The sequence below is a fragment of the Heterocephalus glaber genome, unplaced genomic scaffold, assembly GCF_053883595.1.
Source record: "Heterocephalus glaber isolate CG9 unplaced genomic scaffold, H.glaber_assembly_v1.0 deba00001504, whole genome shotgun sequence".
NCBI classification, from domain to species: domain Eukaryota; kingdom Metazoa; phylum Chordata; class Mammalia; order Rodentia; family Bathyergidae; genus Heterocephalus; species Heterocephalus glaber.
This window is the reverse complement of record NW_028258324.1, coordinates 4,708,135-4,727,257: the sequence shown is the minus strand read 5'-3', so window position 1 is coordinate 4,727,257 and position 19,123 is coordinate 4,708,135. Positions and strand designations below refer to the sequence as shown.

General features: G+C 35.1%; 1 protein-coding gene across 7 annotated transcripts in view; it reads right to left on the bottom strand.

Moving 5' to 3' along the window:
* The window catches only part of Dock3 (dedicator of cytokinesis 3), a 633,495-nt gene that overhangs the window by 433,472 nt on the left and 180,900 nt on the right, over nt 1–19,123 (bottom strand). For all 7 annotated transcript variants that reach the window (XM_004834160.4, XM_087186904.1, XM_087186907.1 and 4 more), the window contains exon 4: nt 6,908–6,963. In XM_004834160.4, the coding sequence (XP_004834217.2) occupies nt 6,908–6,963 (56 nt within the window). The remainder of the gene's footprint in view (nt 1–6,907; nt 6,964–19,123) is intronic.

The following is a 19,123-nucleotide window of genomic DNA, read 5'->3' as shown; positions in this document are numbered from 1 at the left end:
TGAAGCTCCCTGAAAGACCACAATAAGGCACAGCAAGAATTACTATTCAACCTCATTTGGGAATATGTCTTTTAGCAAGCTGCAGAACTAAAAAGATCAGACTGAAAGCAACCCATTCCCCCAAATCAGCCAAGAGTCAAGATCTGCCATGGCCCCAGTGGCAGAAGGAAGTGCTAAAAATGCTGTTCTAAACCTGAAGGACAATTAGTGGTAACTGTATAATAACTAGACAGATGTGCTCACAGGTGGGGAATGGAAGAAAAAATTTAAAGTTCCAAAACAAACTTTACAAAGACTATAATGTTCAAAGACTTTAAAATAATACAAATAAGTTGTTTTCAATAAAATTATATAGAACAGTTTGTTAAGCATTTTTAAGTGTTTAGGATGGTTGGAGAATGGAAGGAATATCTTCTATTTACAAAAAGAAACAAGTATAAAACAAAAGTAAGCACAAATGAAATAAAAGTCAATGGTATCCAAAAGAATCAACTAGAAATATTAAAAATGAAAAAATATTGTCACTCAAATGCCTATCGACAGCTGAATCGAAAAAAGAGATGTAGTACAGGTTTGAATATCCCTTATCTGAAATGCCTGGAGTTAGAACTGATTTACATTTTAGAATTTTTCAGGTTTTAGAATATTTTCACAGACTTTACGAGTTGAACATGTGTAAATCAAAATCGCCGAACCTTAGCACTCAAAAAGTTTCAGATTTCAGATCTGCAGATTAGGGATGCTCAAGCTGTGTGTATATAATGAAATACTGTTCAATTTTTAAATCACTAAATTCTAGTACATTGTATAACAGGGATGAATCTTGAAAACATTATGGCAGTGAAAAAGTCAGATATAACAGGACAAATTATTTCATTATTCCATTTATATAGGGTGCCTAAAATAGGAAATTCAGAATCAAAAAGTAGAAGAGAGATTACCCGACAGGAGAAGAATGGGGAGTTATGATTTAAAAGGTTCAGTGTTTGGAAGGTTCTGGAGATGAATTTTGATGATGACTGCACAACACTGTACAACAATTAACATGTAGCTAATGTCACTAGATTAAATACTTGCAAAGAGTTAAAAAGGTAACTTGTATATATTTATATTTTACCACAATAAAATCATACAGAAATATTATCAAGGAAGAAGAGAAAATGTCAATATGAGACATAACGAAGAATTGAAGGGAAAATTAGTTGCAAGACAATACTGAAGAATAACTCTAGAATGCAAGACAGTAAAAAAAAGGAGACCCAAAGAATGAAAGACTACTTACAAGACATGGAAAACTCTCACCTATGCTTATCAGGAAACACAAAGGAAAAAAGACAGTGTTGGGGAAAATTATAAGGTTTTCCTTAGCTATCCTGCATCATAATCCTCTTCTAATGTTTGAGAAAACCTTCCAATGTAGAGATAAATAGAACTGCTTCCTTACCAAAAGCTTGGAAACAGCCCAACTACCCATCAACTGGAAACTGGATAGAGAAGATGTGTTTTTTTATATAAAATGGAGTACTACTCAGCCATAAGGAACGAGAAACTAGAGACATTTATAGCTAAATGGATGCATACTGAGGACATACTCTTAAGTGAAATAAATAGGACACATGTGTAAATACCGAATAGTTTCTCTGGTGTGAGAAACTGAAAGTGTAAATAATGATTAAAATGAATAATTGATAATGTGAAATAGGAAGAAAAGGTCCAAAGGGGTAGGGGAAGTGGGAGGGGTAGGGGAAAGGAAAGAAGGGAAAGGAAAAATTATGAGAAAAGGAAAAATGGAAACAAAGTTTTTGTAAATAGGGAAGGGTGGACGGGGTGAAGGGAGGACAGGGAATGGGGAAAAAAATAAGAACTAAGATACATCATGTACAGGTACAAGTACCCAATGATAAATGTAAACATACTGTATACTTAAAATGTACCCCAAAATGTAAAAAAATCTAAGGAAAAAAAAATAACTGCTTCCTATTCTACAAGACGTCAATAATGGACTCTTGATTTTTCAACTTTCCTGTGCCTCAGCTACAGGACTGGCGTGAGCTCCATCTACCCCATACTTAGAAAAGGAAACCAATAACCCAAAGAGGCAGAGATTGAAAACAAAGTCATCTTGGCAACTGCTACAGTCAATATCCAGAAGTAGCAGTCTTGTGGGAGCATCCAGTTTTGAGTTGGTGAGGGAAAGGAAGAGGCAGAAGTAAATATAGTAATAAGAATGTGTGTTGCTGAGGAGATTTAAGAAAACATTTGAAGGAAGTGACAGATTGACTAGGCACAGTATTCAAAGCACAGAAAACAAAATGAGGAAAAATCTCAAGGCAACAACATACCTGGTATGTCTGCATAAAAGGAAGGACAGTGAGGAAGACTGTGTCATCGAAGTAGTATGAGAAATAGGGAAAGTAGTCAGAGTGAAAGGGAGAGATGAAAAGAAATCATATCATTAAATTTTGTGAGCTTTTGCAAAAACTTTGAGTTTTGTTCTCAATGAGATGGAAGCCAGTGGAAATGTTAAGTAGGGGAAGAACATGATCTAACCTACTTTTTTGAAGAACTACTCTGGCAGCTATGTTGATAACATATCAATCATATCGATTCATGTCTAGTATGAATTAAGAGTTAATCTAGCAAATGTAGAATGAATGGATAAGATAATTCTATATACTCCACAATATCTAAGTGGAAGAATAACTTCTAGTCAGGAAACAAAGACTGCAATAAGCTGAATGCTCACTTTTTTGATGCTCATGAAAGAGTTCAGGACAATTTCTTTCTACATCAGACTCACATACCCAGAGTCAAATTCAGGTTTTGATCCTGAAGATTACTGAATTACAAGGTCAGTTAATTAACGGCCTTATCATAAATAATAAAATAATAGGCAAGTTAATTACTTGAAAAAATGATTACCTATAAATCAGACTGGAGACAAAGACATTGGATAATTTAGAAGACTCTGAGCTCCACCTCATATTAGACCTCCCTTTGCAATAGAAAAGATCTCTCTGTACGTCCCTTGCTTGAAAAATGAAATTACATCACATTCATGAGCTATCTTGCAAAGGAAGCCAATTTTCCTTATGCCCTCGACTATACCATCACTAAACCCAGTGTCCCATGAACCTAATCTGCCTATTTCCTAGCCATCCTAAAATGAATATAGTGAAAAAGACAGAAGCTATACATGAGTTCAACTCCAAAGACTTTCCTACCACAGGCATTATGACTACTGAATCAGAACTGGTAGTGGTATGCAACCCTGAGATTTGGATACCATATCATACTCCAAATTTATTAGCCAGCCATCTATAGTAGGTTCATTTATATTTCTAGTCAAAGAAAATTTAAAAGAATAAAGGAAATAACTAACAGAGTAAAGAGAGCCTACAGAATGGAAGAAAAGTTTTGCCAGCTACTCTTCTGAACAGAGGATTAAAATCTAGATCACATAAAGAACTCAAAAAACACCAAGTCACATAGCGCAATCAATAGTGGGAGAATGCAATGAACAGACATTTCCCCCCCCCAAAAAAGGAAGTACAAATGGCCAATAAAGATCAGAAAAACTGTTCAACATCTTTAGCTAGTAGGGAAATGCAAATCGAAACTATACTAACAATCCCTCTCATCCCTGTCAGAATGGCTATCACCAAGCATACAAAAAAGCAATAAACGCTGTTGAGGATGCAGGGCAAAGGGAACCTTCCTACACTGCTGGTGACAATGTGAATTAATTCAACCACTATGGGAATCAGTATAAAGATTCTTCAAAACAAAAACAAACAAACAAAAATAACAGAGCTACTGTTTCCAGCTACACCACTTCTTGGTATATAACCGAAGGAATTAGAGTCAGCATACTACAGGATTACTTTACATATCCATGTTTAATTTGGCATAATTCACAATAGCCAAGATATGAAGATGCCCTATGTGCCCATCAACAGATGAATGGATAAATAAAATGTGACTATATAGATGTGTTAGTTACTTTTCTCTTGTTGCTGAGACAAAATTACCAACACCCAATATTATAGGGGAAAGGGTTCATTTAGCTCATAGTTTATAGACGTTTCAGTCCACAATCAGCTGGCTCCAACACAGAGTGGCACATGGCAGAGGGGTTTTGAAGAGGAGAAACAGTTCATGGCACCCACATGATAGCAAAAGCAACAAGGAACTTTAAGAGCATCTTTCTGCCCCTTTTATGCCAACCAGACTTCTGGGATTAGGGCAGGGCTAAATCAATGGAGATATATATTTTCGGAGATTATATATATATATCCATTCAACCATATGCATATATATAGGAAATTTTGTCATTTGCAGAAAAGTGGATGGAACTGGAAACCATCATGTTAAGCAAGTAAGAAAGTAGATGGAACTGGAACCCCTCAGGTCAAGCAGAATAAGCCAGATTAAAAAAGACAAGAATGGAATGTTCTCCCTAATATAAGGAATTTTAAAAGATGACATGAAAGTAGAAGGGAGACTATTTATTAGACAAGAGGAAGGAAGTGTGTGTTGGGGATAAGGGTATCAGGGGAATTGATATGGTCAAAATATATGTATTGAAACCAGTGTTTTATACAATTAATAAAGACTAAAAATGAAAAAGATACACTAAGAAAAATAAAACATGTTTATTGAAGTTTTGTGGTTTTTTTGGTTTTTTTTAGTACCGGGGATCGAACTTGGGACCTTGCACTTGTGAAGCAGGCAGCAGAACCACTGAGCTAAATCCCCAGCCCCTGAATTCTTTTTAAAATTCTACAAATTAAAAAGGAAAAATGAGATGAGCTTATTAAAAGTTTTGTTTTTAAAAGTCTTAAACAAATTAATGCCCTTTTATATCAAGAAAGTGAAATGCCATCTTCCTGTCCTATATACATTTCAAACTATTCTGAAAGTCAAACTATCATTTGTTCTAGAATTAAAAATTAAAACCAATAAAATGTACTTAGTCAACTAAAACTACTTATTTAAACAGAAACAATGGCAACCCAAACTTAGAAGCCAAGATGTTTCATTATGAAGCACAACCAAAAATACTATAAGTGATAATAATAAACAATAAACTAACCATGTTATTTCCTATAACCAAGAAAGGTACTTTAAGCATGTGAGTCAGGAAGATACATCCCATATAATATAGAAGGATGAATAAACTGCATGTCACTCAGATGCTACAGAATACATATGTTTGTCATACAAAGGTTCAATTTAACCAGTGATTATCACATCTAAAAGACCTTATAGTATTTTTTCAAAAGAAATATTTCATAACACCACTTTTACTATGCTGAAATGAAAATAATCCATAATACAACCTAATTACATATATCCAAACTCAGGCTTATTGTTCTTAGAGTTTAACTCCTAAATTGGCAAATTACTCTTCAAGCTTAGCTCTTTAAACTCAAAAGAGTTAATTCTTTGTATGATTTTTTTAAAGCTCAATTCATCAGCAATAAAAATGACAATCTGCCTGGGGAATCATTTTACTCATAAACACCTTTCCAGGTTAGCTTTATATAATTCTGTTACTACCTATTTGTCTTCATAAAGCACAGTGACTAGAAAATTTCTTTAGATGCCCCAAAATACCTTTTCAAAGGAATATGAATTTAACAGTACAAAGTTTGTTATAAGAGAAGAATTAAAAGAAAGCATAGAAGTCCTTCATTAATAACTATCATCTCCAAATCTATCTTTCTAAATACTGGTCCTGAGATCACAAACTGTTTCACATTCTCCTTTGTCATGTGGGGACATTAGAAAGATACTGAGCAAAAGGAGATAAGGAGGTATGCTTGTTGCTTTTCAGGCAACGAATTCCCCGCTAGTTACCTTTGGCATTCCCAGAACCCATCCTCATTACCACACTGTTCATAGATAAAAATGCAGCAGCCATGTGATGTCCATTTCTCAAATGTTTGAGCTCCAGTATATCAAGACTCATCCCTGAGTTCCCGGGTTCTAGTATACCCAATCCATCACACTTTGTGTCTCCAGCCATTAGAATGTAAGCTACTGTGTACAGTTATCACTTTGGGGTTATATGAGTATTTCCTCTTTTGTTCCTTTATCCTTCCAACATGCATGCAAATAATTTTCTATATTAGATTCCACCTTATAAATTAATTCACATAGTTTCTGCTTTCTTGACTAACCCTAACTCTTAACTAGAAGGTTACTCTGATGCTTATTTACTCTCTGGTAAAAACCATTATTTCAACTATAGAATGCTACCTTACTGGAAAATTATACATTACTTAAATTTTATATTTTAAAATTATTTTTTAAAATTAAATAACTTTAAAAATAGGACATGCCAAGAAAAATATTTCAAAAATTATTCATGCTTATAAAATTCAAAGCAAGTATTAACATTTTTATATGTTTAATTCTTGTGTCTTTTTTGTGCAGATTGCTTTTGCTTTTCAAATCGATGATGAAACTATGAATCCATTCTTTGTAAGATCTTATCCTTAAGGTAATGACTTTATAATTTTCTTTCAATTTTTCCTTGCAAATAGAAGATACCAAAAGTTTCCTTCATTTTTAATACAGAAGCAAAATGACACATTCATCTCTAATTCCTATTCTATGACTATTCTTAAAACAGTACCACTATTTTTTTTTAAAACACACTGCATACATAATTGCTTTTATAAAATTCACAACTAAGGTTACTTCTCTTTGATACAGAAAAATGGATCACAGTTGTAAGCATTTAAAAAAATTATCTTCTGAAAATTACTTATGATAATGAATGCATATTTTTGCCAGGGAAATCTGTCAATAGTATAATTGGTACCAAGAACCAAAAAGACAAATAACTGTCCTCTACAACCCATAATTGTAGACAGAATTAATAAAGCCAACTACTCACCCCCTATTACTGACAATTGCCTTTTTCAAGTGAATGTAATTTGCAGGAAAGATCCCCTGTAAAAGAGAAAAGATTTTCCATTAGAAAAAGGAAACTATGATTAACATTCATATATATTAAAATACCAATGGAAACCGTAAAACTCCTATAGTAGCAAGGATCTGCATGTTAAGAATACATAGTTGCAGACCAAGAGTAGCTCAGTGGGACACTTGCCTAGCTTATTGTGAGGCCCTGGGTTCAATCTCAGCACTGCACCAAAAACAAACAAACAACAACATAGAATTGCACAAAATATATTATGTATGAATGTCATAACAATGTGCAATCCGTCTATCCTCAGAAGAAAACTGTCATCTTAAGCACTGTAAAAATAACATTTCAAAAATTTTTTAAAAGTTTGCAGATTGGAGATGGTCCATCAAATCACTTTCACAATATAGTATCACATACACAGCTTGCCATGCATGTATCTCTAAAACCAGCATTATCATCTAATGGACAGCTTACAGATTATGAAAGTCTAAGTTGCAGAAATAATTCTCAGACTCTGACTCATACTTAGGCTCAAAAGAATATATCAATTTGAGAGCTTTTATAAAAAAATTTTTTTACTCTTTTATGACTTTTTTCATTTTGATATTTATCACAATTTAATTTTATTTTGTAAGGAATAAGAACTGTGTTCTTTAAAAAAAAGCATTTTAGTTTCCCAATCATTTCATTGATATACAAAATTTTCATTCAAAAAAGCATATGTGACCTAAATATTTTGTAAATAAAATCTATATTATTCAAAGACATCAGCAACTGGACTACAACGTTATTTTATATACTGTCTCATAACAAAAGATAACCTATATAACAGGGAATCCTAATATGGGAAAACACTGGAACTTATGGTAAAGCCCATAATTGTATGTAATAACACCTAAATGATAAGTACTGGTTATCTGTAAAGGAAGAATTGATAATGAAAACTTTAAAATTCACAGGATTAAAAAAACACACAAGATTAGTATAATTGTTTATAGACACAAAATATCTCCCCAAAGTATCTGTGACTGGATCATAGGAACACTACACTCATCGGTGGATTAGACTGCTGGTGAGTCAGAGTAAGTCAGTCTCTCTGTTTCTGTCTCTGTCTCTGTCTGTCTCTCCCTCCCTCCCTCCCATCTTCCTTCCCTCCCTTTCCCCCCTTCCTCCTTCCTTCTTCCTTCTCCCTCTCTCCTGCTAGCTCACAGGACATGTTTAAATCAATGTAGAAGAACTGAAATTAACCCCTGTATATTATCAGACCACAGTGCAATAAAATTGGAGATCAATAACATGAGAAACTGCAAAACTCCCACAAACACCTGGAAATTGAATAACACCCTCCTGAACAAACCAATGGGTCACAGACGAAATTTAAAGAAGAAATTAGACAGTTTCTACAAGTAAATGATAATGCCAGTAAAACATTTAGGAATCTATGGGACACAATGAAAGCAGTTCTACGCGGGCAATTAATAGCACTGAATGCCCATATTAGGAAAACCAAGAGAACGCAGATAAATAATCTAATGCAGAACCTCAAACTCCTAGAAAAAGAAGAGAATAAACAACCCAAAGCTGGCACAGAGAGGAAATTATAAAGATCAGAGCAGAAATCAATGCAATGGAGACTAAGAGAATGACACAAAAAAATTAATGAGTCAAAGAGTTGTTTTTTTGAAAGAATAAATAAAATCCATAAACCTTTAGTCAACCTTATAAAAAAAAAAGGAAAGAAAAGACTCAAATCCATGCAATTAACAACAAAAAAGGGGAAGTCACAACAGAACCAGCAGAAATCCAGAGGATCATCAATAACTACTTTGAAAACCTGTACTCTAATAAAATGGAAAACACAGAAGAAATGGACAGATTCCTAGATGCATATGAATTGCCAAAGTTAAATGAAGAAGATATAGAAATTCTAAATACCCCAATTACAATGAGTGAAATTGAAAATGTAATAAAAAATTTATGAACAAAGAAAAGCCCAGGTCCTGATGGCTTCACTGCTGAATTCTACAAGACATTTAAAGAAGAACTAATGCTGTTACTCTCTAAACTCATCAAGGAAATTGAAAGGGAAGCAAGGCTTCCAAATTCATTCCTGGAAGCAAGTGTTACTTTGATTCCAAAACCAGGGAAAGATGCAACCAGAAAGACAACTACAGGCCAATCTCACTAACGAACATAGATGCAAAAATCCTCAACAAGATACTGGCAAAGAGAATACAGAGGATCATCAAGAAGATCATACACCCTGACCAAGTTGGATTTATCCCAGGGATGCAAGGATGGTTCAACATACGTAAATCAATAAAGGTAATACACTATATTAACAGAGTCAAGGACAAAAACCATATGACCATCTCAATAGATGCAGAAAGGGCATTCAACAAAATCCAACAACCATTCAGGATAAAAACACTACAGATAACTGAAACAGAAGGTCTTTATCTCAACCTGATTAAGGCTATCTGTGAAAAACCAACAGACAACATCATACTAAATGGTCAAAAACTGAAAACTTTCATTCTAAAATTAGGAACAAGACAAGGATGCCCACTATCACCACTCCTGTTCAATACGGTTCTGGAAACATTAGCCACGGCAATTAGAAAAGAGAAAGAAATAAAGGGAATAAAGATAGGAAAGGAAGAAGTTGAACTGTCATTATTTGCTGATGATATGATACTTTAAATAGAGGGCAAAAAAACTCTACCAAAAGACTTCTGGACTTCATTGACAGATTCAGTAGAGGAGGTGGATATATGGTCAACATTCAAAAAACAATAGCCTTCTTATACACAAATAGCAGACTCACTGAGAGGGAAATTAGGGAAACAATTCCTTTTACAATACCATCCCAAAAAATGAAATATCTAGGAATCAATCTAACAAAGGAAGCAAAAGACCTCTACACTGAAAACTACAGCACCTTGAAAAAGGAGATCGAGGAGGATATAAGAAAATGGAAAGACATCAATTGTTCCTGGGTAAGAAGAATCAATATAGTGAAAATGGCCATACTTCCAAAACTGCTATGTAGATTTAATGCAAAGCCGAATGAAATTCCAACACTGTAATTCACATAGCTAGAGAAAACAATCCAAAAATTCATTTGGAACCAGAAGAGACCTAGAATAGCAAAAGCAATTCTGGGCAACGGAGACATGGCTGGGGGTATCACAATACCCAACTTGAATCTATACTACAAAGGTACTGTGATAAAAACAGCAGGGTACTGTCAAAGAAACAGACCCGAGGATCAGAGGAATAGATTAGAAGATGCACAAACAACTTCAGACATACTCAGCCACCTCATCTTTGACAAAGGAGCCAATCACCCTCATTGGAGGAAAGATAGCCTATTTAATGAGTGGTACTGGGAAAACTGGATTTCAACCTGTCAGAGATTAAAACTAGACCCATGTCTATCACTATGCACTAAACTGAGATCTAAGTGGATTAAAGGTCTAAATATTAAGACAGAAACACTAAACTTGGTGGAAGATAAATTAGGTAGAACTCTTGAAGATATTGGCATAGGAAAACACTTTATAAACAAAACCTCAGTAGCACGGGAACTAGCAGAAAGAATCAACAATTGGGATTTCATCTTATTGAAAAGCTTTTGCACTGCAAGAGAAACCACCAGCAGAGCTAACAGAAAACCTACAATGTGGGAAAAAATTTTTAACAGCTGTAACTCAGACAAAGGGTTACTATCTAGAATATATAAAGAACTGAAAAAAATCAGACCCCCAAATTCAAAGACACAATTCAAAAATGGGCATCTGAAATGAACAGACATTTCTCAGACAAAGAAGTAAAAGCAGCAAATAAACATATGAAAAAATGTTCAACATCACTCATCATTTGAGAGATGCAGATGAAAACAACACTGAAATTCCACCTTACCCCAGAAAGAGTGGCTGCTATCAAGAAATCAACCAATAACAAATGCTGGTGGGGGTGTGGAGAGAAAGGAACCCTTCTCCATTGTTGGTGGGAGTGCAGACTGGTGCGAACACTATGGAAATCAGTGTGGAGATACCTCAAAGAAATAGGGCTGGAGGTCCATTTGACCCAGCTATTCCCCTGCTGGATATCTTCCCCAAAGAATTAAAAGAATCACACCACAGAGATATACGTGCACTCATATTTATAGTGGCACAGTTTGTAAAAGCTAAAGCTTGGAAACAGCCCAAGTGCCCATCAACTGGAAACTGGATAAAGATGTGGTTTTTTTCATAAAATGGAGCACTACTCAGCCATAAAGAATGAGAAACTAAAGACACTTGTAGCTAAATGGATGCATATTGAGCCCATACTCTTAAGTGAAATAAATAGGACACACATGTGGAAATACCGAATAGTTTCCCTAATGTGAGAAACTGAAAGTGTAAATAAGGATTAAAAGGATTAATAACAATTGACACTTTGAAATAGGAAAAGGTCCAAAGGGGTAGGGGTGGTGGGAGAAGATGGGGAAAGGGAAGAATGGAAAGGAAAAATTATGAAAAGAGAAAAAAAGAAGGAAACGAAGTCTATGTAAATAGGGAAGGGTAGAGGGGTGAAGGGCACACAGGTAATGTGGAAAAAAGAACCAAGATACATCATGTATAGGTACAAGCACCCAATGATAAATGTAAACATATTGTATGCCTGAAATGTAACAATAAAAGAATTTAAGCAAAAAAAAGAAGAAGATCATATGCCCGACCAAGTCAGATTTCTGCCAGGTATGCAAGGATGGTTCAATATTTGTAAATCAGTAAATGCAATACAGTATATTAACAGAGTCAAGGACAAAAACCGTATGATCAGCTCAATAGATGCAGAAAAGGCATCTGACAAAATCCAACAACCATTCATGATAAAAACACTACAGATAACTGAAACAGAAGGTCTTTATCTCAACCTGATTAAGGCTATCTATGAAAAACCAACAGCCAACATCATACTAAATGGTCAAAAACTAAAAACTTTCACACTAAAATCAGCAATAAGACAAGGATGCCCACTATCACCACTCCTGTTAAACATAGTTCTGGAAACATTAGCCACAGCAATTATAAAAGAGAAAGAAATAAAAGGAATAAAGATAGTGAATGAAGAAGTTAAACTGTCATTATTTGCTGATGATATGATACTTTACTTAGAAGACCCAAAAAATTCAGCCAAAAGACTTCTAGGCTTAATTGATAGACTCAGTAGAGTAGCTGATACACAAATAACAGACTCATTGAGAGAGAAATTAGGGAAACAATTCCTTTTATAATAGCGACCAAAAAATGAAATATCTAGGAATCAATCTAACAAAGGAAGCAAAAGACCTCTACACTGAAAACTACAGCACTCTGAAAAAGGAGACTGAGGAGGATATAAGAAAATGGAAAGACATCCCTTGTTCCTGGGTAGGAAGAACTAATATAGTGAAAATGGCCATACTTCCAAAACTGCTATATAGATTTAATGCAATGTCGATTGAAATTCCAACAATATACTTCACAGAACTAGAGAAAACAATTCAAAAATTCATTTGGAACCAAAAGAGACCTTGAATAGCAAAGGCAATACTAGGCAACAGAGACATGGCAGGGGGTATCACAATCCCCTACTTGAAACTATAATAGAAAGCTACTGTGATAAAAAAAACAGCATGGTACTGGCAAAGGAACAGATCCAAGGATCAGGGGAATAGATTAGAAGATGCACAAACAACTTCAGACATACTCAGCCACCTCATCTTTGACAAAGGAGCCAATCACCCTCATTGGAGGAAAGATAGCCTATTTAATGAGTGATACTGGAAAAACTTGATTTCAACTTGTCAGACATTAAAACTAGACCCATACCTATCACCATGCACTAATTTAAGATTGAAGTGGATTAAAGATCTAAATATTAAGACAGGAACACTAAACTTGGTGGAAGATAAGTTAGGTAAACTCTTGAAGACATTGGAAAAGACTTTATGAACTAAACCTCAGCAGCATGGGAACTAGCACAAAGAATCCACAACTAGGATCTCATTTTATGAAAAAGCTTCTGCACTGCAGGAGAAACCACCAACAGAGCTAAGAGACAACCTACAATGTGGGAAAAAATATTCAGCAGCTGTACCTTAGACAAAGGACTATTATCTAGAATATATAAAGAATTTAAAAAGTTAAGACCCCACAAATTTAAAGACCCAATTCAAAAACAGGCATCTGAAATGAACAGACATTTCTCAGACAAAAAGTAAAAGCAGCAAATAAACATGTGAAAAAATGTTCAACATCACTGGTCATTCGAGAGATGCAGATGAAAACAACACTGAGATTCCACCTCACCCCAGAAAGAGTGACTGCTATCAAGAAATCAACAAATTACAAATGTTGGCGGGTGTGTGGGGAGAAAGCAACACTTCTCCATTGTTGGTGGGAGTCCAGACTGGGACAATCACTGTAGAAATCAGTATGGAGATACCTCAAAGAACTAGGAGCATAGGTCCCATTTGGCCCAGTTATTCCCCTGCTGGGTATCTTCCCAAAAGCTTAAAAGAATCATAGCACAGTGATATATGTTGCACCCATGTTTATAGTGGCATAGTTTGTAATAGCTAAAGTTTGGAAACAGCACAAGTGCCCATCAATTGGAAACTGGATAAAGAAGATGTGGGTTTTTTAAAAATAAAATGGAGTACTACTCAGCCACAAAAAATGATAAATTAAAGACATTTATAGCTAAATGGATGAGTACTGAGGCCATACTCTCAAGTGAAATAAATAGGACACACATGCATAATACCAAATAATTTCTCTGGTGTGAGAAACTGAAAGTGTAAATAAGGATTAAAATGATTAAAATGAATAATTGATAATTTGAAATAGGAATAAAAGGTCCAAAGTGGTAGGGGAATTGGGAGGAGAAAGGGAAAGGAAAGACAGGAAAGAAAAACTGTGAGAAAAGGGCCCGGGGATTCAGCTCAGTGGTTCCGGCACCTGCCGCACAATCGCAAAGTCCCAAGTTCGATTCCTGGTACCAAAAGAAAAAAAAAAAAAAGAAAAAAAAAAATACACACACACACACACACACACACACACACACACACACGAGAAAAGGAAAAAATGGAAACAAAATCTTTGTAAATAGGGAAGGGTGGAGGGGGTGAAGGGAGGACAGGGAATGGGGAAAAAATAATAACCAAGATACATCATGTTTCGGTATAAGTACCCAATGATAAATGTAAATATACAGTATACCTAAAATATACCAATAAGAGAATTTAAGGGGAAAAAAAGCTTTTGTACAGCAAAATAAACTACCAACAGAGCAAAGACAACCCACAGAATAGGAAAAAATTTTTACCAGCTATTCCTCAGACGAAAGACTCATATCTAGAATACATAAAGAACTTTAAAAAAATCAGGCCTCTCAAATTTAAAGGCCTAATCAAAACCGGGCATCTGAAGTGAACAGACGTATCTCAGATAAAGAAGTACAAACAAATAAATATATGAAAAAAGAAATGCAAATTGAAACAATACTGAAATTCCGTATCACTCTTAAAAGAACGGCTATTATCAAAAAAACAATCAATAACAAATTCTGGCAAGGCTGTGGCATAAAAGGAGTCCTTCTCCAACTGTTGGTGGGAGTGTAAATTGGTACAACCACTATGGAAATCAGTATGGAGATTCTCCAAAAAAAACTAAAACTAGAGGTCCCATTTGACCCAGAGATTTCCCTCTAGGTATCTTCCCCAAAAAGTTAAAAGAATCATACCACAGCAAGATATACACATCAATGCTTATAGCAGCACAATTTATAATAGCTAGGTCTTTAAAACAGCCCATATGCTTATCAACAGATGAATGGATAGAAAATATGTTTTTTATATACAATGGAGTACTACTCTGCCATAAAAAAAGATAAACTTGAGACATTTTTAAGCAAATGGATGCACTTTGTGAACATAATTTTAAGTGAAATAAATCAGACACACATGTTTAAATATCACATTGTTTCTCTTGTGTGAGAAACCCAATTTGTAAATAAGGTCCATCTTGGAGGACAAATATCGGAAAGAAGGAAGAAAATGTTTAAATGGAAAGGAAAACAAGGGAGGGAGGAGAGGGATGGGAAGGAAAGGAATAGGGATTTTTTAAAAGAAAATAGAAAGAAACCAATAGAAACAAAGTTTTGTGAATAGGGAGGGGAAGGATTGAAGGAAAGGGAGGGGAATGGGAAGAAAAAGAATTAAGATATTTATGTACAGGTACAAATTCCCTGTGATGAATGTGATCATCATGTATGTCAAAGGCATACCAATGAGATTAATTTTAAAAAGAACATATTCTGTCCTCATCTATCTTATTTACTGGATCTGGCACTATACAATTTCTGGCTCTTACCCACAGTCAAAATGACCATTAAAGATAAATATTTTTAATGATTCAGGACATCAAGGCAGCCACAACAGTGCAACTAAAGAGACTCACAGGGTAGGACTTCCAGGGATATTTTAGAGGGTGGTGGAAATGATGGGGTGAGTGTGTCCAAAGTGAGGACAAGGATTTTGAAGGGAAATAATTCATTCCCCACCTCCTTCTGTGTGTCTCTCTGTCTCTCTTTTCCTTTGGTGTACTGTATTTTTGGACTATGGTTGACATCAGGGGAAGAAAAATGATGAAGGCAAAAGCACTGATCAGAGATGACTACTGCATATGTTACCCGACTTGTGTGATTAGGCACTATCAAATTTTAGGATCAAAACATGAACATAAAAACAATCTTTAAAGCCTGAAATCTTGAGTACTGATAGAAATAATAAAAAGAAAAAAGAGATGAAGTTTAATAAGACATACTGTAATGGATTGCTCTACCAACTAAAAGAAGATGCCACTTCACTGATAAGTGCCATAAAAGGTAAGCTCTGCTAACATAAAATCTAGAAAAAGTAGAAAGGGAGAGAAGAGATAACAAAGAAGAAAAAAAGGCAAAACAAAAAAGAGAGAAAGAAAGGAATGAAATCAATAAACTGCCAATCTGCACTGGAAGAGATTAAAAGAAGTATTGGGGGAGATTCAACATGGCTGAAAGGAGGAGCAGTCACATGTTAAACCTAGAGAAAAATCAACTAAAAACACAGATAATTGGAAGAAAGGGAGGGACATACATCTTGATGCCAAAACCAATCTGAAATAAGAAACTAGTAGATCAAATAAAACATGGGCACCAGACTTCATGAAACAGCACATCAACCCACAGGGCTACCAGGGCAGTGGGCAGCACCAAGCAAGACTGGCCATACTGGGAAGATCCCCAGAAACTGATGGACTAAAAGGATGCAGCTAACTCAAACCACACAGGATAGATTTGGGAAAGAAGGCCTCTTGTCTCTTTAGCCCTCCTCTGCACAAAGGACACTGCAGCCTGGCAGCTGATTTCGCTGCCATTGGCAAACAGAGCTGACCAGGACTCTGCACCTTCACTGATGGAAGGGCAGCCAGCCCTGCCACCCCCACCCCTCTTTTTTTTTTCTTTTTCTTTCCTTTCTCTGTCCTGTGCTCCAAAGTTGGGACCTTAGCAGAGACAGGAAGCCAAAAAAAAAGCAGGGGTAACAATACTATTTGCAGACAAAGTAGATTTCAAGCCAAGATTGATTAAGAGAGACAAAGAAGGTCACAACATCCTTGTTAAGGGAACAATCCAAAAGGAAGAGATAACAATCATAAATATATATGCACTAAATACCAGTGTACCTATGTAAAACAAATATTAACAGACATGAAAAATCAATTAAGCACTAATACAATGGGGGAACTCAATACCCCACTGTCACCAATAGACAGATCAACTAGACAAAAAAAATCAACAAAGAAATATCAGAACTGAACCAAACATGTGAACAAATGGACTTAGTGGATGTCTACAGAGTGTTTCACCTCACAACATCAGAATACAATTCTTCTCAGCTGCACATGGGACGTTCTTCAAAACAGACCATATACTAGCCCATGAAACATGCTTAACTAAATGCAAAGGAATTGAAATCATCCTATGCATATTATCTTACCACAGTGCAATGAAATTGGCAATCAACAGCAAAACAAACCACAAAAACCGCATAAACACATGGAAATTAAATAATACCCTTCTGAACAACCAATGGGTCACAGATGAAACTAAAGAAGAAATTAAACAGCATATACAATTAAATGATAATACAGACACAACGTAACAGAATCTGTGGGACACAATGAAGGCAGTCCTAAGAGGAAAATTCTCACATCAGGAAAACAGAACCAGCTCAAATAACCTAATGTTGAACCTCAAACATCTAGAAAAAGAAGAACAAGTCAAGCCAAAAGCTCATACAAGAGAAGAAATTATAAAGATCAGACCAGAAATTAACACAATTGAGACTAAGAAAACAATACGAAGAATCAATGAAGTGAACAGTTGGTTTGTTGAAAGATTAAAATTTATAAACCCTTAACCAACCTTATAGAAAATGTAAAGAACAGACTCAAATTCATGTAATTAAGAAAAAAAGGGTAAAATCACAGCGGATCCTGTAGAAATCCAGAAGATTATCAATATCTACTTTGTCAACCTGCACTTTAGTAAGATGGAAAACACAAAAGAAATTGACAGATTCCTAGATACATATGAATTACCAAAGCTAAATCAAGAAGATACAAAAATTCTAAATAACCCAGTATCAGTCAATGAAATTGAAAATGTAATTTAAAACCTACCAACAAAGTAAAGTGCAAGCACTGATGGTTTCATTGCTGAATTCTACATGAAATTTAGAGAAGATCTAATGCCACTGCTCTTCAAACTCTTCAGTTGAAAAGGAAGCAATACTCCAAAAATCATTCCTGGAAGCAAGTATTACTCTGATACCAAAACCAGAGAAAGACCCAACCAAAAAAGAGAACTACAGACCAATCTCCCTAATTAAGATAGATGCAAAAATCCTCAGTAAGATACTGGCAAACAGAATGTAGCAAATCACCAAGATTATACAGCATGAACAAACAGGATTCATCCATGAATGCAGGGATGGTTCAATATATACAAGTCGATAAATGTAATACACCATATCAACAGTGTCAAAGACAAAAAAATTACATGATCATCTCAATAGATGCAGAAAAATCATTTGACAAAGTCCAAAACCCATTTATGATAAAAACTCTATAGAAAATTGGAATAGTCTTTACCTCAATCTGATAAAAGCCATCTATGATAAACCAACAGCCAACATCATAATAAATGGTCAAAAACTGAAAGCTCTCTCCCTAAAATCAAGAACAAGACAAGGATGTCCACTATCACCATTCCTATTCAATACAGTTCTGGAAACATTAGCTAGAGCAATCAGACAAGAGAAAGAAATGAAAAGAATAAAGATAGGAAAGGAAGAAGTTAAATTAACATTATTCACAGATGATGTGATACTTAACATACAAGACCTTAAATATTCCACCAGAAGACTTCCAGATTTAATAACCAAATTCAGAAGCATTGCTGCATACAAAGTTAACATTCAAAAATCAACAGTATTCCTGTACACAAATAACAAACTGACAGAGAAATTAGTGAAACAATACTTTTCACAATAACATCAAAAAATGAAATACCTAGGAATCAATCTCACAAAAGAAGTAAAATATCTTTACACTGAAAATTACAGTAATCTGAAAGTGGAGATCAAAGAGGATATCAAAAAATGGAAATATATTTCTTGCTCCTGGGTAGGAAGAACCAATATAATGAAGATGGGCATACTCCCAAAATGGTTATACAGATTTAATGCAATCCCAATCAAAATACCATTAGCATACTACAGAAATCATTCCTCAAATTCATTTGGAATCAGAAGATACCTAGAATACCAAAAAACAATTCTGGGCAACAAAGGCAAAACAGGAATAATCACAATCCCTGACTTGAAATTATACTACAGAGCTTGTGTGATAAAAACAGCATGGCACTGGTGAAAAAAACAGACCTGAAAACAAATGGAACAGACTAGGAGATGCAGAAAGATCCTCATACACACTCAGCCACCTTATCTTTGACAAAGAGGCCAAACACACTTGGTAGAAGAAAAATACCCTCTTTAATAAATGATGCTGGAAAAACTGGCTTTCTACATGTGGAAGACTAAAA